This window comes from Staurois parvus, unplaced genomic scaffold (assembly GCF_062004578.1).
Source record: "Staurois parvus isolate SC_StPar_1 unplaced genomic scaffold, SC_StPar_1.0 ptg000468l, whole genome shotgun sequence".
Classification (NCBI taxonomy): domain Eukaryota; kingdom Metazoa; phylum Chordata; class Amphibia; order Anura; family Ranidae; genus Staurois; species Staurois parvus.
In genome coordinates this window covers 9,181,391-9,205,412 of record NW_028318264.1, presented here as the reverse complement: position 1 = coordinate 9,205,412, position 24,022 = coordinate 9,181,391, and the positions used below count along the sequence as shown (strand labels likewise).

Below are 24,022 nucleotides of genomic sequence, written 5' to 3'. Positions count from 1 at the left end.
TGGTTGCATACATGTTCCACAAAAACCAATGGTGGAAACCTGTAGCAGTCCAAAGCTAATGCTCAAAGGACTTAAACTGGGAATATTCAGTGCAAACTTGGACACAGTAACAAGTTGGACTTGTAGGACCAACCAGGCCTGTATTTTCCTCCCTTAAGCTGCTTAATACTGTCAATGCCCACTTCTCCTCCTCTCCCACCGACATTGCTGCAGGGAGTAAAATACAGCCATTAGTTCCATTAAATGCCTCCCCACCTCTCCAGGTTCCTTTTTCAGGTGTCTCCAAGCCCCATATGCTACCTCACACCCCGCAGCGCTGCCAGGTTCCCCTCCTCACCTCTCCTGCCAGCTGCTGTGGGGGATGTGTCAGGTTGGAGGCCAGAAATTCTGAAGGACCCTCTGCACACTGGTATATACCCTTTCAAGCAGACTATGCAATAAATAGGAATATTTGGTTCACACATATTGCAATACATGCTTAAGCTGGCCAACAGCGTCAAAGTAATCCCTCTATGGCCAGTCCTACTCTGCCCTGCCTACGCAAATGCTACTGTGGACACAATGCTAGCATAGGGGAAAAGACACAATGGGGAGAGCTACAAGGTTCAGGTCTGGCTACTGACCCAACAATACAACAAACAAGAGATCCCTGTGCTCAAATCCCAACAGCTAGTGCATGCATTTATCCATCAGGTGCTAAAGGGGTGTAACTACATATTAACACTAGAAATTCTGAGGACCCTCTGCACACTGGTATATACCCTTTCAAGCAGACTATGCAATAAATAGGAATATTTGGTTCACACATATTGCAATACATGCTTAAGCTGGCCAACTGCGTCAAAGTAATCCCTCTATGGCTAAGGTTGGAGGCCAGGGAACGGCCCGCTAAATATTTACCCACCCCATCCTTTTCTGAATGAACACTGTCAGTGATAATAAACTGTGTTTAACCACTTGCCTACCAGGCACTTATACCCCCTTCCTTACCAGGCCAATTTTCAGCTTTCAGCGCTGCCGCACTTTGATTGACAATTGCGCGGTCATGCAACATTGTACCCATATGAAATTTTGATCATTTTTTTCTCACAAATAGAGCTTTCTTTTGGTGGTATTTAATCGCCACTGGGCGCTTTACTTTTTGCGCTATAAATTAAAAAATGTGCAAAAAAATTTGAAAAAAAAAAAAAGTTTATTTGTTTCTTTTATAAAATTTTTCAAACAGGTATTTTTTCTCCTTCACTGATTTGCGTTGATGAGGCGGCACTGATGGGCACTGATACGCGGCACTGATGGGCACTGATAGGCAGCACTAAAGGGCACTGATAGGCAGTACTAATGAGGTGGCACGGATAGGCGGCACTGATAAACAGCACTAATTAGGGGTCACGGATAGGCGGCACTGATATGCAGCACTGATAGGAGGCACTGATAGGTGACACTGATGATGGGTACTGATAGACGGCACTGACTGGCATCACTTCTGGGCACTGACTGGCACAACCCCTGGGCACTGACTGGCGGCACTGACTGGCAGCACTGCTGGGCTGCACTGGTGGGTGGCACTGGTGGGCAGCACTGGTGGGTGGGCACAGGTGGGTGGCACTGGTGGGCACAGGTGGGTGGCACTGGTGGGCACATGTAGGTGGCACTTCTGGGCACAGGTAGGTGGCACTGCAGAGTGGCACAGGTGGGGGCACTGCTGGGCACAGGTGGGGGCACTGCTGGGAACGGGTGGGCGGGGCTAGTGGGCGCACTGCTGGGCGGAACTTGCGGGTGTCACTGCTGGGCACCGATCATCAGGGCACTGATCATCAGTGCCCTGATGATCGGTGCCGATCCCCGCTCTGACAACTGCCGGTTCTCGGCAGTACTTTCCTCACGATCTGACAGCGTGAGGAAAGTGCAGCCGAGAACCGGCACTTGCATTTCCCTGTGAGCAGCGTGTCATTGGACACCGCTGATCACGTGGTAAAAGGCCGGTGGGATCGGCCTTTCACCACATCACGTGATCAGCTGTGTCCGTAGGACACAGCGATCACGGAGATCGCCGGGTGCGCACCCCCTGGGGCGCGCAGGAGAGCGCGTTCTGGGAGGACGTCATATGACGTCCACTCAGAACTGGCCGGCCGCGGTGAAGCCGTCATTCGGCTATGCGCGGTCGGCAAGAAGTTAATATGCTTTAGTCTTTAGTGAACAGGAAGCTGCTTAACAGAGAGCATTTCCTATTCATTCACCCTCCAGTGCAGCTGAGGCTGCAGAGAAAGGGATTGGGGAATCTCTATTCTCTGTCTCCCAATGGGGCTTCTAAAGAAAATTGTAAGATAAAAAAAATAAAATTGTAAAACATAATACTACAAAAAATACAAATAAAAAGCTACTGACACCATCCACTGCTCTATTGACACTATCCACACATACAGTCCACTGCCCTACTGACACTGTTCATACACCATCCACTGCCCTACTGACACTGTTCATACACCATCCACTGCCCTACTGACACTGTCCACTGGTCTATTGACTGTCCAATGTTAAGGTAGACTAAGTTTATATTTTTCCAGTGACATTTGTTTCAGTATATTTTTCTACGTTTTCCATACTAGTTAGTTAAGCCTTGACACTTAATTTCTTAAAAAAGGGGGGGGGGGGGGGTTTGAACCTCGGTAATCTTTGCTTTCTTTCAAGTTGTTCAGTTAGATCTCTACCTCTCAAAGTTTGCCTACCCCTGGTTTAGCTGACATTTACTATATTTCAGCTTACCAATTCTTGGATGTGATGGTTGCATTAATTTTATTTTTTAGGCTTTCTTTCTACTTTCAGTCTGTTCTTGTCCAAAAGAACACGGTCTCCTCCAGATGTATCAGTTTGCAGGGAAGATACAAACTATTTAACACTGGCAGGGGTGCTTACACGATCAGCTTTTATTTATTCATGTAAAACCTTTATCCCAAAAGGAAAACAACTGTTTTCTGTAACTGATTATAAAGTGTGAGCTGAGATTTGGCTTTAATTTGTTAGTGTATCTAAATCTGCTAATAAACGTACCCCCCCCCCCCAAGACTGATATCGCTACTGTTTGCTGTGCCCCTATGCTCATTCATCCAGGCACTCTAATACAAGAGGTGTGTTACTGGTCAGATCAGCAGATGAGACTAGAAAAAAAGGCTCAGAAAGAAAATGATACAACCACCACATTTATGTATTATACTGTATATTTAGTTTTGAGTCTAATACCGTTTTAATTCAACTGATAACCATTTTAATTCAACTGAACCCAACTGATAAGTTGTTGGAAGCTCTCTAGAGCACTGTTCTCACTGATAGGCCTATTAAAATCACTTAAAAGGAAGTTTGTCACTGCTGTGGTTGATCTTTTAATCAGAAAATATATAGAACAAACAGTTGTGGCTGTGCAATATTAAACCCAAAACCAAAAATGTAATGTATTGCAGCTTACCAGTTTTTAGATGTGGTGGTTGCATTCGTTTTCTTTTTTAGACTTTCTTTCTTTTATTTTTACCTGGTAATCTGGCCAGTATGTCTGTTGTTTTTCAAGGTATCCTGCGAAGTAGAGGGTTGAGAAAAACCAATTTCACTGAGAGGGTTGCCTAGAATAATTATTTTATTTATTCATGTGAAACCTTTCTCCCAAAAGGAAAACAACTGCTTGCTGTAACTGTCTATAAAGTATTATCTGGAGTTTGGCTTCAATTTGTTAGTGTATCTAAATCTGTAAGTACATCTAACACTCTCCACACCTCTGACTGACAATGCTGCTGTCCAAAGCTGCCCTCAGTTATCCAGTGTGGGGTTACTGTAATACAGAAGGTGTGTTACTGGCCAGATCACCAGTTAAAAGCGAGGGGGGGGGCCTAAAAGAGAAAACGAATGCAGCTACCATATCTAAGGATTGGTAAGCTGCTATACTGTATGTTACATTAGATTTTGGGTTTAATACCGCGTTGGTAATGGAAAGGTGGGAGGTTTCCTGTCCATGCAGAGGACACTTTAGTAAAATGTTGGCCTGTATAACAAGCTTTAAAAAAAATACTGCTCCATGTGGTCTCATCAGATCTACTTACCATCAATGAGGTTGCTACTGGTGGCACGAGCACCTATCCTCTCCAGACAAACAAAAAGCCAAAGGAACAGTCTAGGAATGCTTACTTACAAGCAGTTTAGAAACACTGTTTTATTACATCACTATTGCAACATCCAAGTCCAAACCCCCTAAGTTTGGCTCCAGAACCACCCTTATGGTCAAGGACAAAAAGTCCATCAAACACTCAGATAAACCTTTCTCTGCGTGAAGGTGAGCCTCCAATTTCCAAAGCGGGGAGAAATCTGTTAGTCTTCATGGACACTTGAACAGCTTGCATCGTAGATACAGGTATTTTTCAGGGGCTACAAGCTAGACTTTTGCTTCCTGCCCCCTTCTCAGTATCTCACCTCCATCTTTCCTGTGTCACTGCACTGATTAGCAGATATCCATCTAGCTTTCTCAGCCTAGTAGATAAGGTTTCCAATGCCGCAGTTCCTGTAGGAGAAAGGTTTCAAGGGTTTTACTCTAATCTGTTCTGTTTCCAAACCCAAAGTGGGCATCCGCCACAACTTGGATCTCAAAGCATTGAATATCTTCATTCACACTGAGAAATTGTGAATGGAATCTACCAAGTTTGTTATCCCATCCCTTCACTAGGGAGACTTCCTTGCTTCTTTGGATATCAAGGCCATGTACTTGCATGTCCTCATCTTTTCAGGGCAGCAGCATATCCTATGCTTTGCTGTGGGTCTCGTGCACTTTCAGTTCCTGGCATTGCCATTTAGCCTCTCGTGTGCAGCTTGGTTGTTCACCAAGGTGCTGTCCACAGTCCTGCTGTGCTCTTATGGCATCCCATTTAAAAGTTATTTAAAAGACCTCCTGTTGAGGGAACAGTCAGTGCAAGCTTTGTTGGACAATTTGGAAATTACTGTCGAGACATTGCAAAGGATGGATGGGTGGATTTATGGATGAATCCTGAAATTTCAGAATTTGTTGCTAGATCCGATTTATCATTTGCAGTATCTGGGTCTAGTCCTAGGTATAGCTTAGGCCAGAATATTTCACCCTTAGTAGAAAGTTCAATTTCTTCAACCCCAGACTTCTGCTCTACAGTCCAAGAGTCCTTCACCTCTCTGATTTTGCTTAGGAGACCTGGGTCTAATGGTAGCTTCCTTCTAGTCAGTCCCATTTACCTAGTTACACTCCAGACACATACAACATAACACTCTGTTGTTGTGAGACAAGTCAGTCCAGTCCCTGGACCGATAAATACATTTGGAACAGGTTGTCTGTGACTTGATGGCTCTTGAATCTGGTTCTGGAGTTTCTTCTCAGTCAACATCCTAGAGGTTCAAGCTATTTGGCTGGCTCTGCAGCATTAGAGTTGGAGTGGATCCTGACCTGGGAAAAACTTCACGTTCCAGTCTTGTCTGCCATTTACATCCCAGGTGTAGCCAGTTTCAAGGCAGACATCTTCAGCCAACAGTGTCTGGACCTAGGAATGTGATCCTGAAATCCCAAAGATGTTGCTGGACTTGTGTTACATGTACGAGATGCCAGAAGTGATTATTCTGGGCTCAAGGTTCACCAAGAAACTTAACAGGTTTGTCTCAAGGTACAGGGATCCTCTAGAAGAATGTGTGTATGCTCTAGTGGCTCGCGAGGTTCAATGCACTGTGAAAAATACTTTCCTTATGCTGACACATTTTCACCATATGCTTTACAGGATGATGTTAGAGGGCATTCTGGTGATCTAGAGTGGCCTGGGTGGATATGGTACACCTATATGGTAAGACTCATGGTGGACGCTCGATTAATTTTTTTTAGATTGTCCAGATCTTCTGTCTCATGACCAATTTTAACCATCCTACTTCAAGTCGCTGGCTTCAACAGCATGGCTGATGAAGCCAGGTTCTAAAAGAATCCCTGAATGAAAATCTCAATTTTAAAAGAAAGAAAGTCTACTTCTTTCAAGGTCTATCATCGGATGTGGAAGGCATAGTTCACTTGTTAACCACTTTCCATGAGAAAGGTTTCTGCTCTTTCTACCTTGTTTTAAAGACTGTTGGCCTTTCATTCCTTACATAGTTACATATAGTTACATAGTTATTCTGGCTGAAAAAAGACAAAAGTCCATCCAGTTGAACCATAACACAAAAAAGTTATACTCCTTTACCCACAGTTGATCCAGAGGAAGGAAAAAAACTCAGCAAAGCACAAAAGAATTTGCTCCCGTAGGGGAAAAAACTCCACCCTGATCAACTTTACCTATATATATATAATGTTAGTAACCTGTTATATTATGTGTAACTAGGAAAGAATCCAGGACTATTTTGAAGCAATCTACTGAGCTGGCCAGAACCAACTCTTAAGGGAGTCTATTCCACATTTTCACAGATCCTACTGTGAAGAAACCTTTCCGTGTTTGGAAATTAAATCTCTTTTCCTTCAGACGTAAATTGTGCCCTCTTGTCCTCTGTGATGACCTCAGGGTGAATAACTCTACACTGGTTGCCCTTCTCTGCACTTTTTCCAGTTCCCCAATGTTCTTTTTGTGAATTAGTTCCCAAAACTGAACTGCATATTGCAGTTGAGGTCTTACTAATGATTTGTACAGGGGTATGATGCATGCATATTCTTACGCCTAAGTGCATAACCTTACATTTATCAATATTAAACCTCATTTGCCACATAGCTGCCCAATTAACCACTTGCCCTCCAGAGGATTTACCCCCCTTCCTGACCAGGCCTTTTTTTGCTATTCGGCGCTGCATTCAACTGGTAATTTCGCGGTCATGCAATGTTGTACCCAAACAAAATTTATGTCCTTTTTGTCACACAAATAGAATTTTCTTTTGGTGATATTTGATTACCTGTATGCTTTTTTATTTTTCACGCTATAAACCAAAACAAATTTGAAAAGAAAACGCATGATTGCGCGGTCATGCAATGCTGTACAAAAATTACATGTATGTCCTTTTTTCGCACAAATAGAGCTTTCATTTGGTGGTATTTGATCACCTCTGGGGTTGTTGTTTTTTTTGCGCTATAAACAGAAAAGACAGAAAATTTTGAAAAAAATTATATTTTCTCATTTCTGTAATAAAAAATATCCAAAACCCAAATTGCATCATACATTTAGGTCAAAATGTATTTTACTACATGTCTTTGTTAAAAAAAATCCCAATAACTGCATATAAATTGGTTTGTGTGAAAGTTATAGCATCTAAAAAACTATGGTATAGATCAGGGGTATTGAATTAAAATTCATCAAGGTCTGGGCAGTAAAATTTGCATGCATCAGAGGTCCGAATCTCATGTAGGCCCCTGTGGTGCATTTTTGTGTGCACCAAACCATGTGTTGCTGCGGTGCGATTTTGGAAAAAAAAGGGAAAATGTCACCAGCACACAGAGGATCACCAATATGGGTCCTGGGAGACTCCGAAACATTGCCTTGCTGTAACTATGTGATTGTTCATTAAAACTTTTGGACCTTATTATCCTCGGTGTGCTGGTGACATTTTCCCCTGCTGATTCTGTTCGATTCCAGCCGACGGTCGCTGCAGCACCCACTTATACACACAGCCATTTTTAATGCAGGAATGTGTGTATTGATTGTTCACTTGCATTTTAAAAAAAAAGGGCTGGGGACTTCTTCAGGTTTCTAGCAGGTAGTGCTGACCTACCCACAATGTGTGCACCAACTAACACATGTACAGATCTGAACCTGTTCTTACATCAGTGTTCTCAATCCCTACTGCACATCACAGTTCCCTCCTCATTCACAGCAAGATCCCTCTTCATGCGTGTCCTCGGCTCCCCCTTTACATCACCCCCCTCCACCCCTTTCACAGTAGTGTGCTCACACTTCCTTGACATCAAAGCCCCCCATCAGTACTGTCCTCTGCCCCCTTCACTGAAGTGTACTCTGCCCCTTTTTACATCATCTCCCCACATTACTGTCCCCAGACCCCCCATGTTACTGTCCTCAGCCCCCCTTGTTTTTGTTCTCAGCCCCCACATTACTGTCAACCCCCCATGTTACTGTCCTCAGCCCCCCAACGTTACTGTCCTCAGCCTCCACATTACAGTTCTCAGCCACTTTAATGTCCTCAGCCCCCACACACCACAGTCCTTAGCCCCCCCACATTACTGTTCTCAGCCCCCCCCCACTTTCAGTTCTCAGCCCCCCTTCACACTAATGTCCTTAGCCCCTTTAACTTTGCCCCCCCCCCCCACTGTCCTACCTTACACAGACAGCGATTGACAGACAGTGATTGATTGCTACTCCTTCATCCTAGCAACCAATCACCTGCTTGTTAACCTCGGGCAGCTGCCACCCTCCGTCCAGAACTGTCCTGCCTCCTGCTGTCAGCTCTGTGAGGATGACCGCGAGTCAGCTGGGCGAAGAAAAGGCTCCTTAATGGCAGGACTGCATGGGTCCAGATGGGACAGAGACTCGGTCTGCATCCGAACTCCGGTCCACCATTTAGTGATGCCTGGTATAGATAATGGAATTTACACAGCTTTTACTTTCTGACTGCTTTAACATTTCTTGAGGTGCTAAAATACCAGGACAGTACAAACACCCCCAAATGACCCCTTTTCAGAAAGTAGACACTCTAATCTATCTGCTGAGAGGCATATTGAGTCCATGGAAGATTTAGTTTTTTTTTCACAAGTTTTTGGAATATGACAAAAACATTGTTTTTTTTTTTTTAACACAAAGTTGTTACTTAAATGATATATTGCTCACATAAGCCATGGATATATGTGGAATTACACCCCAAAACACATTCTGCTACTTCTACTGAGTATGGAAATACCACATATGGGAGACTTTTTGGGAGCCTAGCCACATACAGGAGCCTGAAATCCAATGACCACTTTAAAAGCCTGAAGGTGCGTAACTTTCTCATTTCACTTCCTCACTACCTATCACAGTTTCAGAGGCCCTAAAATGCCAGGATAGCACCAAACCCCCCAAATGACCCCTTTTTGGTAAGTAGATACCTTAAAGAATTTAAAAAGAGGAATGGTGAGTATTTTGCAGATCTAATTTTTTCTTACAAGGTTTTGAAATCTAAAAAAAGAAAAGAAAAATATGTTTTTGCTTTAAAACTGAACACGCCCCGTGCAATGACAACAAACTGCATACATTTTTAATATCCATAGGCAATGCTTTAAAAGCCTTTGCAAGCTACCATTTTAGATTTACAGAGGAGGTCTAGTGCTAGAATTACTGCTCTTGATCTGACATTTGCGGTGATACATCACATACATGGCACGGGGTCAACATGGCGAGGGTGCTTTTTTTTTTTTAGTTATTTTGATTTTTTTTTAATCATTTTTACACTGTCCCTTTTAATTTTTTTATTACTTTTAATGCTATCACAGGGAATGCAAATATCCCTTGTAACTTCAATGGTCATTGACAGATATTCTTTTTTGAGAAATCTGGGGTCTATCAGACTCTAGATATCTCTTCTGCCGTTACATCTAATCTCAACAAAATCGGTGTGATCAGATACTTTCCCAATTTACAAATGGTGTTTATATGCTGCAAAACTGAAGTGATGAAATGCTCATGGCTTCCGCTTTCTTAGACTATAGAGATGATTGGCGCCATTCCGGTCTCCAATCAGCTCTATGGTCAGCTGGCAGAAACACCAGTTGCATTCTCAGGTTCCCCTGATGGCATGAGACTGCCTGAGAAGGCCGTGGAAGGGGGGGTGGGCATCTCTTGCGTCTTTTAAAAGCAATCCTGCAGCTAATTAGCCACTAGGATTGCTTTTACATGAAAGCCAATCACTGGATGAAAAAAACAATACCAGGATGGTGCCTGCAGCTGCAGGTATCATCCTGGTATAACCACTCAAAGTCCAGTGATGTACCAGTACTTCTCTGGTCCTTGTGGGTATATATGCTATGTTCTTTTTTTTTTTTTTTGTATGTAGCCTGTGGGCTGAATGAAAAAAGAGAAGAAATCTCTGCCAGAAAAAGTGTGTGGGATGCCCACCATTACAATATACCACCCTGCATCCACCCAATTCTAATGGTGGGCACACATGAAAGAGATTCCTCCATTCACTTCAGTCAATGTAGATGAAGAAATCTCTGGCAAAATGTATTTTTTAGATATATACCGAAACATAGGAGCCAATGGTTAACAATAAAACAGTAACTCAATAAAACAACTTTTTTATTGAAATATGTTCCCAAAAATATTGTAAAATGTATATGCCGAAGCATAGGGGCCATCGACCCACTGGCCACCCCAGGCCCCCATGCTTTGCCATATATGCTCTTTTTTTTAACTTAGGATGAAAAATCTCATCAAACAGCGCTGCACACACTTACTTATGTATATTCCGAGAGCAAGACCCTGTTGCTGTCAGAATAAACAAGTTGGTGCTGCAGCTGAATGGCATTCCTGCAAAGAAAACATCAATGGTTAACAATAAAACAGAAAAATCGTAACAGGAGAACAGTAGCTCAACAACAACAAAAAACTACAACTATTTGGGGTTTTTACAATTTTTTATTTTTTTTTTTGTACTTGTACTATTTATTTTTTCTGGGTTTTTTTAATTTTTTTTTTTATTTGAACTTAACCAGATTGTAGGGTCTCTCAAGATGTGATAGCCTGTTTCCTGACTACTTAACATCTTTCGAGACCCTGTGAAAATATGTGCCCTGAACTGTGCCATGCTGTACCCTATACTAATACCTTCTGGATACAAAAGGGCCGTGATTATTTCTTCCTGGAATTTTAGGAAGGATCCACTTCGTCCAGTTGCTTTGTAAAGCACAAAAGCGTTATATAGAGCCAATTTAAATAGATAAACAGACAATATTTTGTATCTACATCTGGCGTTTCGGGAAACTAAGTACAGCTTCATCATCTGGTCGTTGAAGTCCACCACTCCCATGTTAAGGTTATATTCGTGGACGCAGAGGGGCTTCTCAACAACACCAGCTGCCGTGGCAATTTGGATGGTCGTGTCTGCACGAATGGAAGACAGGACGAAAACATCCCATTTGCCTTCCACTTCACTGCAAGCAACTCCTCATTTCTCAAGCAGGCTTTTTTCCCCCTTTCTTAGACAGGTATTTACAAGCCATTGGAGGAAGCCCAAGTGATTAGGTCACACGGTGCCACATGCACCAATTCCAAGATTGTACAAATGTCTAAATAGTGGCACCCTTGAATAACAATTGTCCACATATAAGTAGTACCCCATATGGAAAAAGGATGACACCAAGTCCCAAACTATCTTGCCACCGCTCCCCATGTAGTCTGGGCATCCAGGGGGGCTCCACATGACTATCTTTTCCCCCGTAAATCCAAAACTTGTATGTATAGCTTGTTGCCCTCTCACAGGTCTTATACACCTTGACCACATATCTGGCAAGCTTGCAGAAATTGTTTGAATGCAAGGCGGCCAGAAAAATTAATGAGGGACTCATCAACGCAGATGTTTTGCTGTGGAGTATAGACATCTGCAAATTATTGGTTAAGGTGATTTACAAAGAGCCGAATTTTGTGCAGCCAGTCAAATTCAGGGTCACCCCAAGGACGACAGAGTGTATTGTCGTTGAAATGCATAAAACACATTATACTCTCATATCTATGCCTGGCCATGGCAGCAGAGAACACGGACATATGATGAATCGGGTCTGTGGTCCAATACAACCGCAATTCATTTTTTTTAGTAATGCACGTGTTGAGGGTTAGACCCAAAAAAATTAAATTAAATTCGGAAACCATAATGGGTTTCCATGCGAATGGTCTGGCAAGGTTTGAATTTGGGGTGGCGGCAATAAACTGTTGTGCATATAAATTGCACAATCAATGCATACAGATCTTCCATGAAAAACAGCTCCAAAAAATCAAGTGAAGTAGTTAAATTTGCTGTTTTCACCTGAATTCCAGGTTGGACAGTGAATGGGGGGGAAGTACGGGTGCTGCAGAATTTGTGGGCTGCCAATCGGGATTTGCAAGCACATCCGGAAGGATACTAGGGGCTCTACGGGCCTGTGTGCGAATTCTTGGTGGTTGCGGGACAATACTTGTTCTCGCCACCGCACCAGCTTGTACTGCACTTATGGGACTCAACTCATCACCGAGGGATACTTCAGGGTATGTATAAGACCAGGATGTACTAGTCCGCTGGTGCTCGCCAGTTCACCAAAAGGTAGAGCAGCACTAGTACTGACACTCTGCTGCATATGAGATCACTAATACAGTGATCATTAAAAAAATCTGTACACTGTACTAATGACACTGGTGACGGGGCAGTGAAGGGGTTAACTGGGGTGGGGGGTGATCAGGGGATTAAATGTGACCTAAAATGTGTTCTAACTGTAAAAGTGTAGCGTTTGTACTCACTGTGTCTTCTTTCTTCTCTCTTTGGGACGGAATATGCCCAGAGTGAGAAGATGTCATCATTTTCTGTACCTGTGTAAGTGTAAACACAGGTACAGAAAGATCCCTGATGGGGCAGGGATTGATCATCCAATTTAGGCCGAACATCACTGATCAAATCACGGCACCCGTGGGTCGTGTATTTCTGCTATAGGGCAGTCGAAAAGCTGTTAAACAGTGCATTGAGGTCAGTTTGTAATTTGAAGACATCCTGTAAGGACGTTATTCCACTGTAAAGCTTGGTGTCATCTGCAAAGCTTGAAACAGTATCCCAGACTCTATATCCTTTATAAATATATTAAAAAGTAAGGGTCCCAACACTGAACCTTGGGGTACACCACTAACAAATCTAGACCATTCAGAGTATGAATCATTAACTACTACTCTCTGAATACAATCTTTTAGCCAGTTTTCTATCCATTTACATACAGATTTTTCCAAGCCTGTAGACTTTACCTTACACATTAACTGTGTGTGGGGAACTGTGCCAAATGCTTTTTCAAAATCCAAGTATACCACGTCTACTTCCACCCCTCTGCCCAAGGTTTTGCTCACCTCCTCATGAAAAGAAATCAGATTTGTTTGACAACTTCTGTCTTTCATGAATCCATGTTGTCTGTTGCTTAAAATATTTTTTTCCAGCAAGAACTCATCTATGTGGTTTTTTAATAAACTCTCCAGTATGTTCTGAACTATAGACTAACAGGTCTGTAGTTGCTTCATAAAGACTTTGATCCCTTTCTTAAACATAATAACCACATTGGTCAACCATTATGAGACCCTAAAAATTAGAAACAATGGCTTTGAAATGACAGAATTTTTAAGGACATGTTGGTGTATGCCATCTGGTCCAGGAGCCTTAATCACCATTTCTGGACCTTGTCAATTTTGAGCCATAGTGATTCATTTGGAGCTGTGTCAATATCATCCTCATAATGGACTTGAGCCATTGGCATTCAACAAATCTGCCTTCTTTGTCTTCAGTCACCACATTATTATTATTATTATACAGTATTTATAAAGCGCCTATAGTTCGCTCAGCGCTGTACATTACAAAGGGGGACAGAACATGTGACAGAACAATACGAATACAATGCAAAACCTGAGGGGATTGAGGGCCCTGCTCTTTCGAGCTTACAATCTAGGAGGGAGGGGATGGTGGCACAGGAGGAGATAGCTGTGGGGGATGGAGTGGTAGGAAGAGTGGAGGAGGTCGGCAAGTTAGCAGGGGGTGGGGTAGGCTTCCCTGAAGAGATGGGTTTTCAGGGTGCACCTAAAGGAGAGGAGAGTAGGTGATAATCTGATGGGTTGGGGCAGGGAGTTCCAGAGGATGGGTGACACCCTGGAGACGTCCTGGAGGCGGGCATGGTAGGAGGAGACCAAGGAACTAGAGAGAAGAAGGTCTTGTGAGGAGCGGAGTGTGCGTGCTGGGTGGTACTTGGATATTAGGTCAGTGATGTAGTTCGGGGCAGTATGGTGGACAGCTTTGTACGTCAGTGTTAGGATTTTGAATTTGATCCGTTGCGCAATCGGAAGCCAGTGGAGGGATTGGTAGAGGGGAGTGGCGGAAACGGAGCGGTTGGAAAGGTGAATGAGTCTGGCTGCCGTATTCAGGATCGACTGAAGCGGGGATAGCCAGTGGCGAGGCAGGCCAGTGAGGAGGGAGTTGCAGTAGTCGAGTCGTGATATGATGAGGGAGTGGATGAGCTGTTTAGTGGTTTCTGGGGTTAGGAACGTGCGTATTTTGGCGATGTTGTGGAGGTGGAGTCTGCACGAGTTTTTTAAAGATTGGACTTGGGGCTGGAAGGGTAGGTTGGAGTCCAGAATGACACAAAGTACTCTGGCCTGCGGGGCGGGTTTGATGGTGGCGTTGTTGGATGTGATGGAGAAGTCAATGGGGGGTGGTGTCCGGGCTGGGGGGGAAGACAAGAAACTCGGTTTTGGAGAGGTTCAGTTTAAGGAAGTGGAGTTACATCCAGTCTGATATGTCGCTCAGTAGGTGTGTGATTCGGGCGGAGACCGAGGGGGTGAGGTAGGGGGCTGAGAAAGAGATTTGTGTGTCGTCGGCATAGAGGTGGTAGTTGAAGCCGTGAGAGTGTATGAGTTGGCCAAAGGAGGAGGTGTAGATGGAGAAGAGAAGGAGCCCAAGGACAGAGCCTTGAGGGACCCCAACAGAAAGGGGGAGTGAGGGGGAGGTGGTAGCATTATAGGTAACGCTGAAAGAGCGTTGTGACAGGTAGGATGAGAGCCAGGAGAGAGCAGAATCTCTGAGGCCGAGGGAGTGTAGTTTTTTGAGGAGGAGGCCTACATACTCAGACCTGAGCTTTTTACTATTAATATATAATTTTTGGGGGGTTGTCCATGATTTCCTTTTTACATATTCTGTTATATTCTTTGTAACCTTTAAACGATGATAGTGTTCCTTCATTTTTATATTCTTTAAAAGCTCTTTTCTTATTATTTATAGCTTTTTTTTTAACTGGCTGTGAGCCTCATCAGTTTTATTATTAGCCTTTTAAATTTATGGTCAATGGGAATATATTTTGCTGTGTGTTCGCATACGGTTGTTTTGAAGAATTCCCATTTTTGTTCTGCGTTCCTTTACCCCTGGTTCACATATCTGTATCCCTGCAGTCTGTGTTTTGTGTGGACACAAGAGCCAGTTTATTTGAATGGACTCCCGTGCCCGGGACACGCAGGGAAAAAGTCTCTGCACTCCTGAAAACGCAGCCCTCACGGGAATCTTGGTTCCCAGTACGGTTGCGATTTGCAGTATGGGCGGCGTGCCATTAGAATTAATGGCAGCTGCCCGCGGGTCCACATTCTTCTGTGTGGGTGGTGCGGCTGCACGGATTTTTGTGAGGATCCGCAGCGTCACCACCCGCACATATGTGAACCTAGTCTTAATAAGACCTTTGTACAATAAATCTGCCATGTACTTCCCCCCTGCGCCTTCCTCTGTGATTCCATAGGATATGAATCTGTTTTCTGTGCTTCAAAAACCACTGTTTGCACCTATGAGAGACATTCCTGTCTCTATTCACTAATACACAAGGTGCTGATCCTTGTATTGATCACCTCTGCGAGGTGAGTGTCTGAACTGGTGGCATTAGCCAGTGAGGAACCTTTTTTGGTTTTACATACGGATGAGGTGGTTTTGAGGACTTCCCGCTTAGCTAAAGTAGTCTGCCTTTCAACACACTCAAGGCAGGAAGTATCAATAACTTTGTACATCAGCTGCATGCATGTACATACAGCCAAGAACATAAAGACTACAATACAGGCAGTGGCAACACTGTGTCATACACTGACTAGCATCTTGGCAGATGCTCATTTTGGATATGCCTGAACTAAGACCGGTCTTGCCTTGGCGGAAGAAAGGGAGATGATATTGTCAGGAGGTGTACCGTGATCTCTATGAGAGAAAATACACAATAGTGTTTCATTGTGCACTATACTGTACATAATGCATGCATTTACCATTGGAAATATATGACACCCTATTTATTCTACTTGCATCACAACATACAAAGTGACTTTATAATGTTGCAAAGTCTGATTTTCATTTTATTTTTTTCCACCCTATAAAATTTACTTATGTTGTACTGTAATTGCATACATATTTTGCAGCACCAGGTTTAACCTGATGAAAAAAAAACTACCAAATGCTGAACATGTCATATATGTTGGCGTTCAGGTATGAAATTAGGTTTGTACATGTTACTATTTATTGTGGTGCTTTTTGAAAAGGTCTTAAAGTGAATCCGTGCTTTCCCTATCCAGGGCAAAGCAACAGGTTCACTTTAACGCAATATACTTGCTTTTCTTTTTGTTCCCCTGCCACTCTGTTTAGTTACCAGGAGCATAAAGGAAACCTTGTGTAGGCTACGAGTCACCAGAGTTGTAGCTTACACAGGGCTGTGGACTCCCCCATGTGATAGAGGTGAGTGGCCCAGAGTTGCCCAATAGCCAGGTTGCAAGGTCTTCCATACCCCACAATACTAGGTATTTCCTTCAGTTCCTGATGCTAAACGGAGTGGTGAGAGAGGGAATGAAAGGTATGAAGATAGTGGGACTAAAATAGTTCTGTTACTTTGTCCTGAATGGACAAATGGACAAAGCACAGGCATGTTTTAAAGTGGATTCCTTAAAGCTTTAGTCAATGTGATTTTCTTGCATGCAACCATGAACCGCAATCAATGTTGATAGGGGGAATCCCTGCCTCAGAGCTATTTTGTTATCCCAACTGGTGGGCATGGGGAGCCTTCCCTGCTGGGAGAACATAGTGATTATTGCTAGTGGCTAAAGCTGTTGGCTATAATTGCATGTAAAATCTGACAGGCTGGTTGTACCTAAGTTGATTGATGGGTCGACTTGAGTACAATCAGCCTGCCCATAGATGGTTTGGATTTTGGCCATTTCCTGCTGAACCGGCTGGCTTAAGAAGACCAGCATGGGATGGAACATAAAGTGATCATCAGATAATCTTTACACTAAAGAGACCCTTTCCTTTTCTCAGGTAGGGCAAAGTAAAGTAAACTTTCTTCAGCTCAACAGCATATACTCACCATTGTTCACTCTAAAAGGAAATTCTAGCCTTATTAAGGAAATAAACATTCCCTATATGCCAACTATATAAGTTGAAAGCTGTATAGCTCAATTTAATTCAGATTCTTATCTTTCTCTGTTTTTAATTACTTGCCTACCGGGCACTTTTACCACCTTTGTGCCCAGACCAATTTTCAGCTTTCAGCGCATTGGCACTTTGAATGACAATTGCGCGGTCATGCAACACTGTACTCATGAAATTTTTATAATTTTTTTTTCCACACACATAGAGCTTTTTTTAGGAGGTATTTAATCACCACTGGGGTGTTTTATTTTTTGCAACATAAACAAAAAAAAGCAAAAAATTTGAAAAAAAAAGGTTTTCTTTGTTTCTGTTATAAAATTTTGCACAGGTAAATATTCTCCTTCACTGATGTGCGTTGATGAGGCTGCGCTGATAGGCGGCACTGATGAGGTGGCATGGATAGGCAGCAATGATGGGTACTGATAGGCTGCACTGTTGAGGTGGCACTAATGAGGCGACACTGGTGTGTATTGATGAGGAGGCACTGATATGCAGTAATGATGGGCACTGATGGGCGACACTGATGGGTGACACTGACGGGTGGCTCTGACTGATGGCACTGATGGGCACTGAATGATGGCACTGATGGGTGGCACTGATGGGCACTGGTGGGTACTGGTGGATGGCATTGCTGGGCTGGTGGATGATCAGTGCTGATCTCCTCTGACAGCTGCTGGTTATCGGCAATGCTTTCCTCACGCTGTGTCATTGGACACAGCGGATCACATGGTAAAAGACAACTGTGATTGGCCTTTTACCTCACCACAGGATCAGCTGTGTCCGCAGGAGATCACATGGAGATCGCTGGGGGCGAGTGGGAGGGCGCATTCTGACGCCCTCCCAGAACTGGGTAAACGCGCTGTAGCCGTCATTCAGCTATAGAGCGGTTATCAAGTGGTTAAATATTCATATAAACCATATTCTTTATCAAACTGAGTTCAAATTGCACAGGCTCAGTGGATCGCTTTTCAGAGGGCATTTTGACTTGTGCTACACTATATTGCCAAAAGTATTGGGACACCCCTCCAAATCATTGGATTCAGGTATTACAATCACCTCCATGGCCACAGATGTATAAGATCAAGCACCTAGGCATGCAGACTGCTTCTACAAACATTTGTGAAAGAATGGGTCGCTCTCAGGAGCTCAGTGAATTCAAGTGTGGTACCGTGATAGGTTGCCACCTGTGCAATAAGTCCCTCTGTATTCCATGGTCAACTGTTAGTGGTATTATAACAAAGTGGAAGAAACTGGGAACAACAGCAACTCAGCCACGAAGTGGTAGGTGATGTAAAATTACAGAGCGGGGTCAGCAAGTGTGGCCTTTAGATTAGCACAACGAAAGTCCATAGAGAGCTTCATGGAATGGGTTTCCATGGTCGAGCAGCTGCATCCAAGCCTTGCATCACCAAGTGCAGGTCAAAGCATCTGATGCAGTGGTGTAAAGCACGCCGCCACTAGACTCTAGAGCAGTGGAAATGTGTTCTCTGGAGTGAAGAATCACGCTTCTCTGTCTGGCAATCCGAAGGCCATGTCTGGGTTTGGCGGTTGCCAGAAGAACGGTACTTGCCTGACTGCATTGTGCCAAGTGTAAAGTTTGATGGAAGGGTCTTACGGTGTGGGGTTGTTTTACAGGGGGTAGGCTTGGCCCCTTAGTTCCAGTGAAGAGAACTCTGAAGGTGTCAGCATAAAAGACATTTTGGACAATTTCATGCTCCCAACTTTGTGGGAACAGTTTGAGGTTGGCCCCTTCCTGCTCCAACATGACTGCACACCAGTGCTCAAAGCAAAGTCGGTAAAGACATGGATGAGTGAGTTTGGGGTGGAGGAACTTTACTGACCTGCACAGTGTCCTGACCTCAACCCGATAGAATGCCTTTGGGATGAATTAGAGAGGAGACTGTGAGCCGGGCCTTCTCGTCCGACATCAGTGCCTGAGCTCACGCATGTGCTTCTAGAAGAAGGGTAAAACATTCCCACAGACACCCTCCTAAACCTTGTGGACAGCCTTCCTACAAGAGTTGAAGCTGTTATAGCTGCAAAGGGTGGGCCAACTCAATATTGAACCCTACAGACTAAGACTGAGATGCCATGAAAGTTTATGTGGATGTAAAGGCAGGCGTCCCAATACTTTAGGCAATATAGTGTATCTCGACTCCTCACTGTCTGCTTTTACCCTTCAGTACTATTATTATTATTATTATTATTACTACGAGTTTATATAGCGCCAAAGGGTTTGCTCAGCGCTGTACAATAGGGGGGACAATACATGGCACTTCACACCAAAGGCAATGGGGGGATAATTTTTTCCACCACAATAAGTGTATAACCATGTACAGCTGCTTTTGCTACTTGGACAGTGGTAAAAGTGCAACTCAACCGCATATGTAAGCAAAGCCCAAGATTTACCCTCTTTATCAGCACCTGCAGTCTCAGTGTTGTAACTGGAAAATGAGCAGCAAATACAGTGCCTTGAAAAAGTATTCACGCCCCTTGAAATTTTCCACATTTTGTCATGTTACAACCAAAACCGTAAATGTATTTTATTAGGATTTTATGTGATAGACCAACACAAAGTGGCATATAATTGTGAAGTGGAAGGAAAATGATAACTGGTTTTCAAGAGCGTCTTTGAACACCAATTTTCAAGTCTTGCCATGAATTTTCAATTGGATTTAGGTCTGGACTTTGACTGGGCCATTCTAACACTCCGCCCCAGTCTCAAGTCTTTTGCAGACTCTAACAGGTTTTCTTCTGATTGTCCTGTATTTGGCTCTATTCATCTTCCCATCAACTCTGACCAGCTTTCCTGTCCCTGCTGAAGAAAAGCATCCCTCCATGATGCTGCCACCACATTTCACAGTGGGGATGGTGTGTTCATGGTGATGTGCAGTGTTCGTTTTCTGCCACACATAGCATTTTGCCTTTAGGCCAGAAAGTTCAATTTTCGTCTCATCTGACCAGAGCTCCTTCTTCCAGGTGTTTGCTGTGTCCCCCACATGGCTTCTCGCAAATTGCAAACAGGACTTCTTATGGCTTTCTTTCATCAATGCCTTTCTTCTTGCCGATCTTCCACAAATGCCAGATTTGTGGAGTGCACAACCAATAGTTTTCCTGTGGACAGATTCTCCCCCCTGAGCTGTGGATCTCTGCAGCCCCTCTAGAGTTACCATGAGCCTCTTGGCTGCTTTTCTGATTAATGCTCTCCTTGCCCGGCCTGTCAGTTTAGGTGGACGGTCATGTCTTTGTAGGTTTGCATTTGTGCCATACTCTTTCCATTTTCAGATGATGGATTGAACAGTGTTCCGTGAGATGTTCACAGCTTTTTTTATAACCTAAGAAGAGAACCACAGCGGTCTGAGACACCCGGCGAGCTGTGGTAGAGTGAAGCAATGACTCTGGATGGAACCTGTAGTGTAAGCCTAGCAAGTCTGTGTGGACTCCAGCTGGACAGCAGGGTGCACTGGAGCAATGTCAGCTGAAGCCTGAAGATGAGCATGGCAGATTCCTGTGTGCTCGGGAGCAGCGGCGATGGCGTTTGACATCATAGACATGCGACATGTTTCTGAGCATGCGCTGGTTCTGAGGACCGGCGTGCTCCTTTCTCAAGCAACTATCTATGACGTCACACGCCATCGCTGCTGCTCCCGAGCACACAGGAATCTGCCAGGCTTTCATCTTCAGGCTTCAGCTGACATCGTTCCAGCGACCCTGCTGTCCAGCGGGAGTCCACACAGACTTGCCAGGCTTACACTACAGGTTGATAAAAAGTATGAGCAAATGAATGCGGAAACTCCTGGGCTGGACTATGAGCTCCACAATGATCGTAACCCCACATGGAGTACTTTTTGGGAATGCAAGCCTTGCTGCCCTCAATGGACCAGGGAAATAAGCTGTGTGCAAAGAAACAAAGAGAGGGCGCACGGTCCTAGTGCATTACCTTCTAAAAATTTGATTTATTGAATAAAAAGTAGTATACTCGCAAAAGAATAAAATAAAAGGCACATCACAAAAAAGACAGCATGGTCCAATCTCCCTAGATGGTGACTGTTGGGGGACTGTTGGCCACCAAATCCCTGACGCGTTTCAAGGCAGAACCTCTTTCTCAGATGCAATGTGCCTTTTGTGTTATTCTTTTGTGAGTATACTACTCTTTATTCAATAAATCTCATTTTTAGAAGGTAATGCACTAGGCCTGTGCGCCCTCTTTGTTTCTTTACACTACAGGTTCCATCCTGACACTTCTCCAGTTCTCCCTGCTGTCCAGCTGGCCATCCTGTTCTATGCTCCAGATAACAACTCTGGCGTTGTGCCCATACCCCTTATGAGCCTACTTATTACCTCCTATATGTGAGTGGTTTTATTTGTGTTGACCATTAAATATCTTATAGTCTACATTCAAAGGAGCTGTGTTTCTCTTCTCATCCACTCCAGAGTCATTGCTTCACTCTACCACAGCTCGCCGGGTGTCTCAGACCTTTTGTTCCTCCACCAACTACTGATCCCACATTCAGCCTAGAGACTTTGCGGACTGCTTATTCCATGCGCCTGTCTTCCCCCCCCTTTTTTTATAACCTATCCCCGCTTTAAACATTTCCACAACTTTATCCCTGACCTGTCTGGTGTGTTCCTCGACCTTAATGCTGTTTGTTCACTAATGTTCTCTTACAAACCTCTGAGGGCTTCACAAAACAGCTGTATTTATACATAAGATTAAATTACACACAGGTGGACTTTATTTACTAATTAGGTGACTTCTGAAGGCAATTGGTTCCACTAGATTTTAGTTAGGAGTATCAGAGAAAAGAGAGCTGAATACAAATGCACACCACACGTTTCAGATATTTATTTGTAAAAAATTTTGAAAACCATTTATCATTTTCCTTCTACTTCACAATTATGTGTCACTTTGTGTTGGTCTATCACATAAAATCCCAATAAAATATATTTACATTTTTGGTTGTAACATGACAAAATGTGGAAAATTTCAAGGGGTATGAATACTTTTTCAAGGCACTGTACATACAATCAGGCATGCACGATTCTAAGAATATAGCTCTTATAGCAGGGAGCGTTTGTTTTCAGCTCTTCGCAGACTTTTGTGAAAAGCAGTGAGTCAATTAAAGTGCAAAGCCATAATGCAAGTAAGTAATGCTCTAATTTTGTGGTAGTTTTAGAGAACTTATCGCAGAATGAAATGGAAATGAAATTTTTCAAGTTTCTAAAAAATTTTATATATATATATATATATATATATATATATATATATATATAACTGTATACATGAGTGGATTTATTTCTTTAAATTATAACCTCTTCTATAGCACAAGTGTACATGTGTGAAAAACAGTGGGCCTGCTTTGTAAATACAGATGCTGATGTTTCTGAAAAAAACTTTTGCTTCAATTCTATGTGCCTTGTTTTAAATTGATGTTGGTATCTGTTCTTCAGGAGTACAAGCGCAAATTGGCAAGAGTATCCCAGGTCCGGAAAGAGCTAAGGCTCCGAATCCAAAATCTGCCAGATCTATCACGTCTTCCAAACGTTACGGGAAGTCGAGTCCATTTGCCGTATGCAAGTGACATCTACAGTGATGACTAACTGGTAGTTGTGTGGTCAAATTTCCATGATAGCCCCAGTTGTCTCATTTAGCTATGGGAAGCTTATTAGTATTATTTTGTACATTGTTTAAATTGAGTTGATTATGTATATTGTTTAAATTGGTTTGACTCTGAATAAATTGACTGTTGTGTAAAACATTGATATGTGGATAGTAAACAGCACCTATTTAACAAAAACATACTGATGGGCATTGTACATTACTTGTCTTACTGACTGTTTATTGTAAATTATTAAACTATTTTGTGACATATAATGTATAAGCGTACTTTGTCTGTGAATTATAGAAGGCTGGTTTTAGGCTTCACTTACACCAACATAGTAATATGCCAAAGTTTACTTCACCTGTTTATTTTCACAAATACAAGGAGTGCAGCGCTACATGAAGTTAAATCTAAATGGCAGAGAAAAATAAAATAAAATGGAAATGAAAATAAGTCCACTGTAATATCAATATATGGATTCCTCCGTGCACAGTGAAATTTCTGACGCTGTAGGTGCAATCCGGTCTCCCGTTGTGATAATATGAATAGATTGCCTACTCACCAGAAACCCAGTAAAAAACGCATATCTGGATCACATGCATCCTAGGATCTTGAATAAAGACAGCCCGGAAATGGAATCCTCTGATGGTCCCTCAGTGGTGTAAGAAAAGGATACCGATCTTGTCTCAATGTGCTAACTTCTTCAAGTCCGCAGTAATGCCTAAAACACTGGGGCTGAGGTGTGGAGGCTCAGTGCCAGATATGGAGAATAAAGGTGCTCATAGTGTAGTATTTAAAACTGTAAATTTATTGCATTAAAATCTGAGCAATAATACATACATAAATGACTATATATAATATGAGACTGCTATGAGCAGTAAAAGCACCCAAAAACACTGACCAGTATACATCTAATGTGGGCCACCGGACCTCCTGATCCGGCGGCGTAGCGTCAAAGCGTGCAGGGGCTCCTCCTAGACGCGTTTCGTGTAAACACACATCTGCAGTAGGGGTGATGCCATGCACGCCGGACGCCATATTAGCCCTATATATAGGATGATCATTTTCAGTACATTACAGGGCAAGGAAAGGCAACTACAGACCCCCCCCCCCTTCCTGATTGTGCTTGTTATTGCTGTGCACAGATATATATGATAGCTGCTGCTTTCAACCCTAGTGCACCAGAGTACAGTGCTTGGGTATGAACATTTTTGTAGAGAACAGTCAGGTACCCATTCTAATGTGACTACCACACAAACAATAAACCTTCCTTTCTAATGACAGGCATATAAAATAGACATTGATGTATACTA

At 43.2% G+C, this 24,022-nt stretch overlaps 1 protein-coding gene across 1 annotated transcript in view; it reads left to right on the top strand.

Moving 5' to 3' along the window:
* Positions 1 to 22,981, top strand: part of RPRD1A (regulation of nuclear pre-mRNA domain containing 1A) — a 97,064-nt gene extending 74,083 nt beyond the window's left edge. Inside the window, exon 8 of the mRNA XM_089689038.1 lies at positions 22,558 to 22,981. Coding sequence (XP_089545164.1) covers positions 22,558 to 22,707 — 150 coding nt within the window. The 3' untranslated portion in view covers positions 22,708 to 22,981. The remainder of the gene's footprint in view (positions 1 to 22,557) is intronic.
* The last annotated feature ends 1,041 nt before the right edge of the window (positions 22,982 to 24,022 follow it).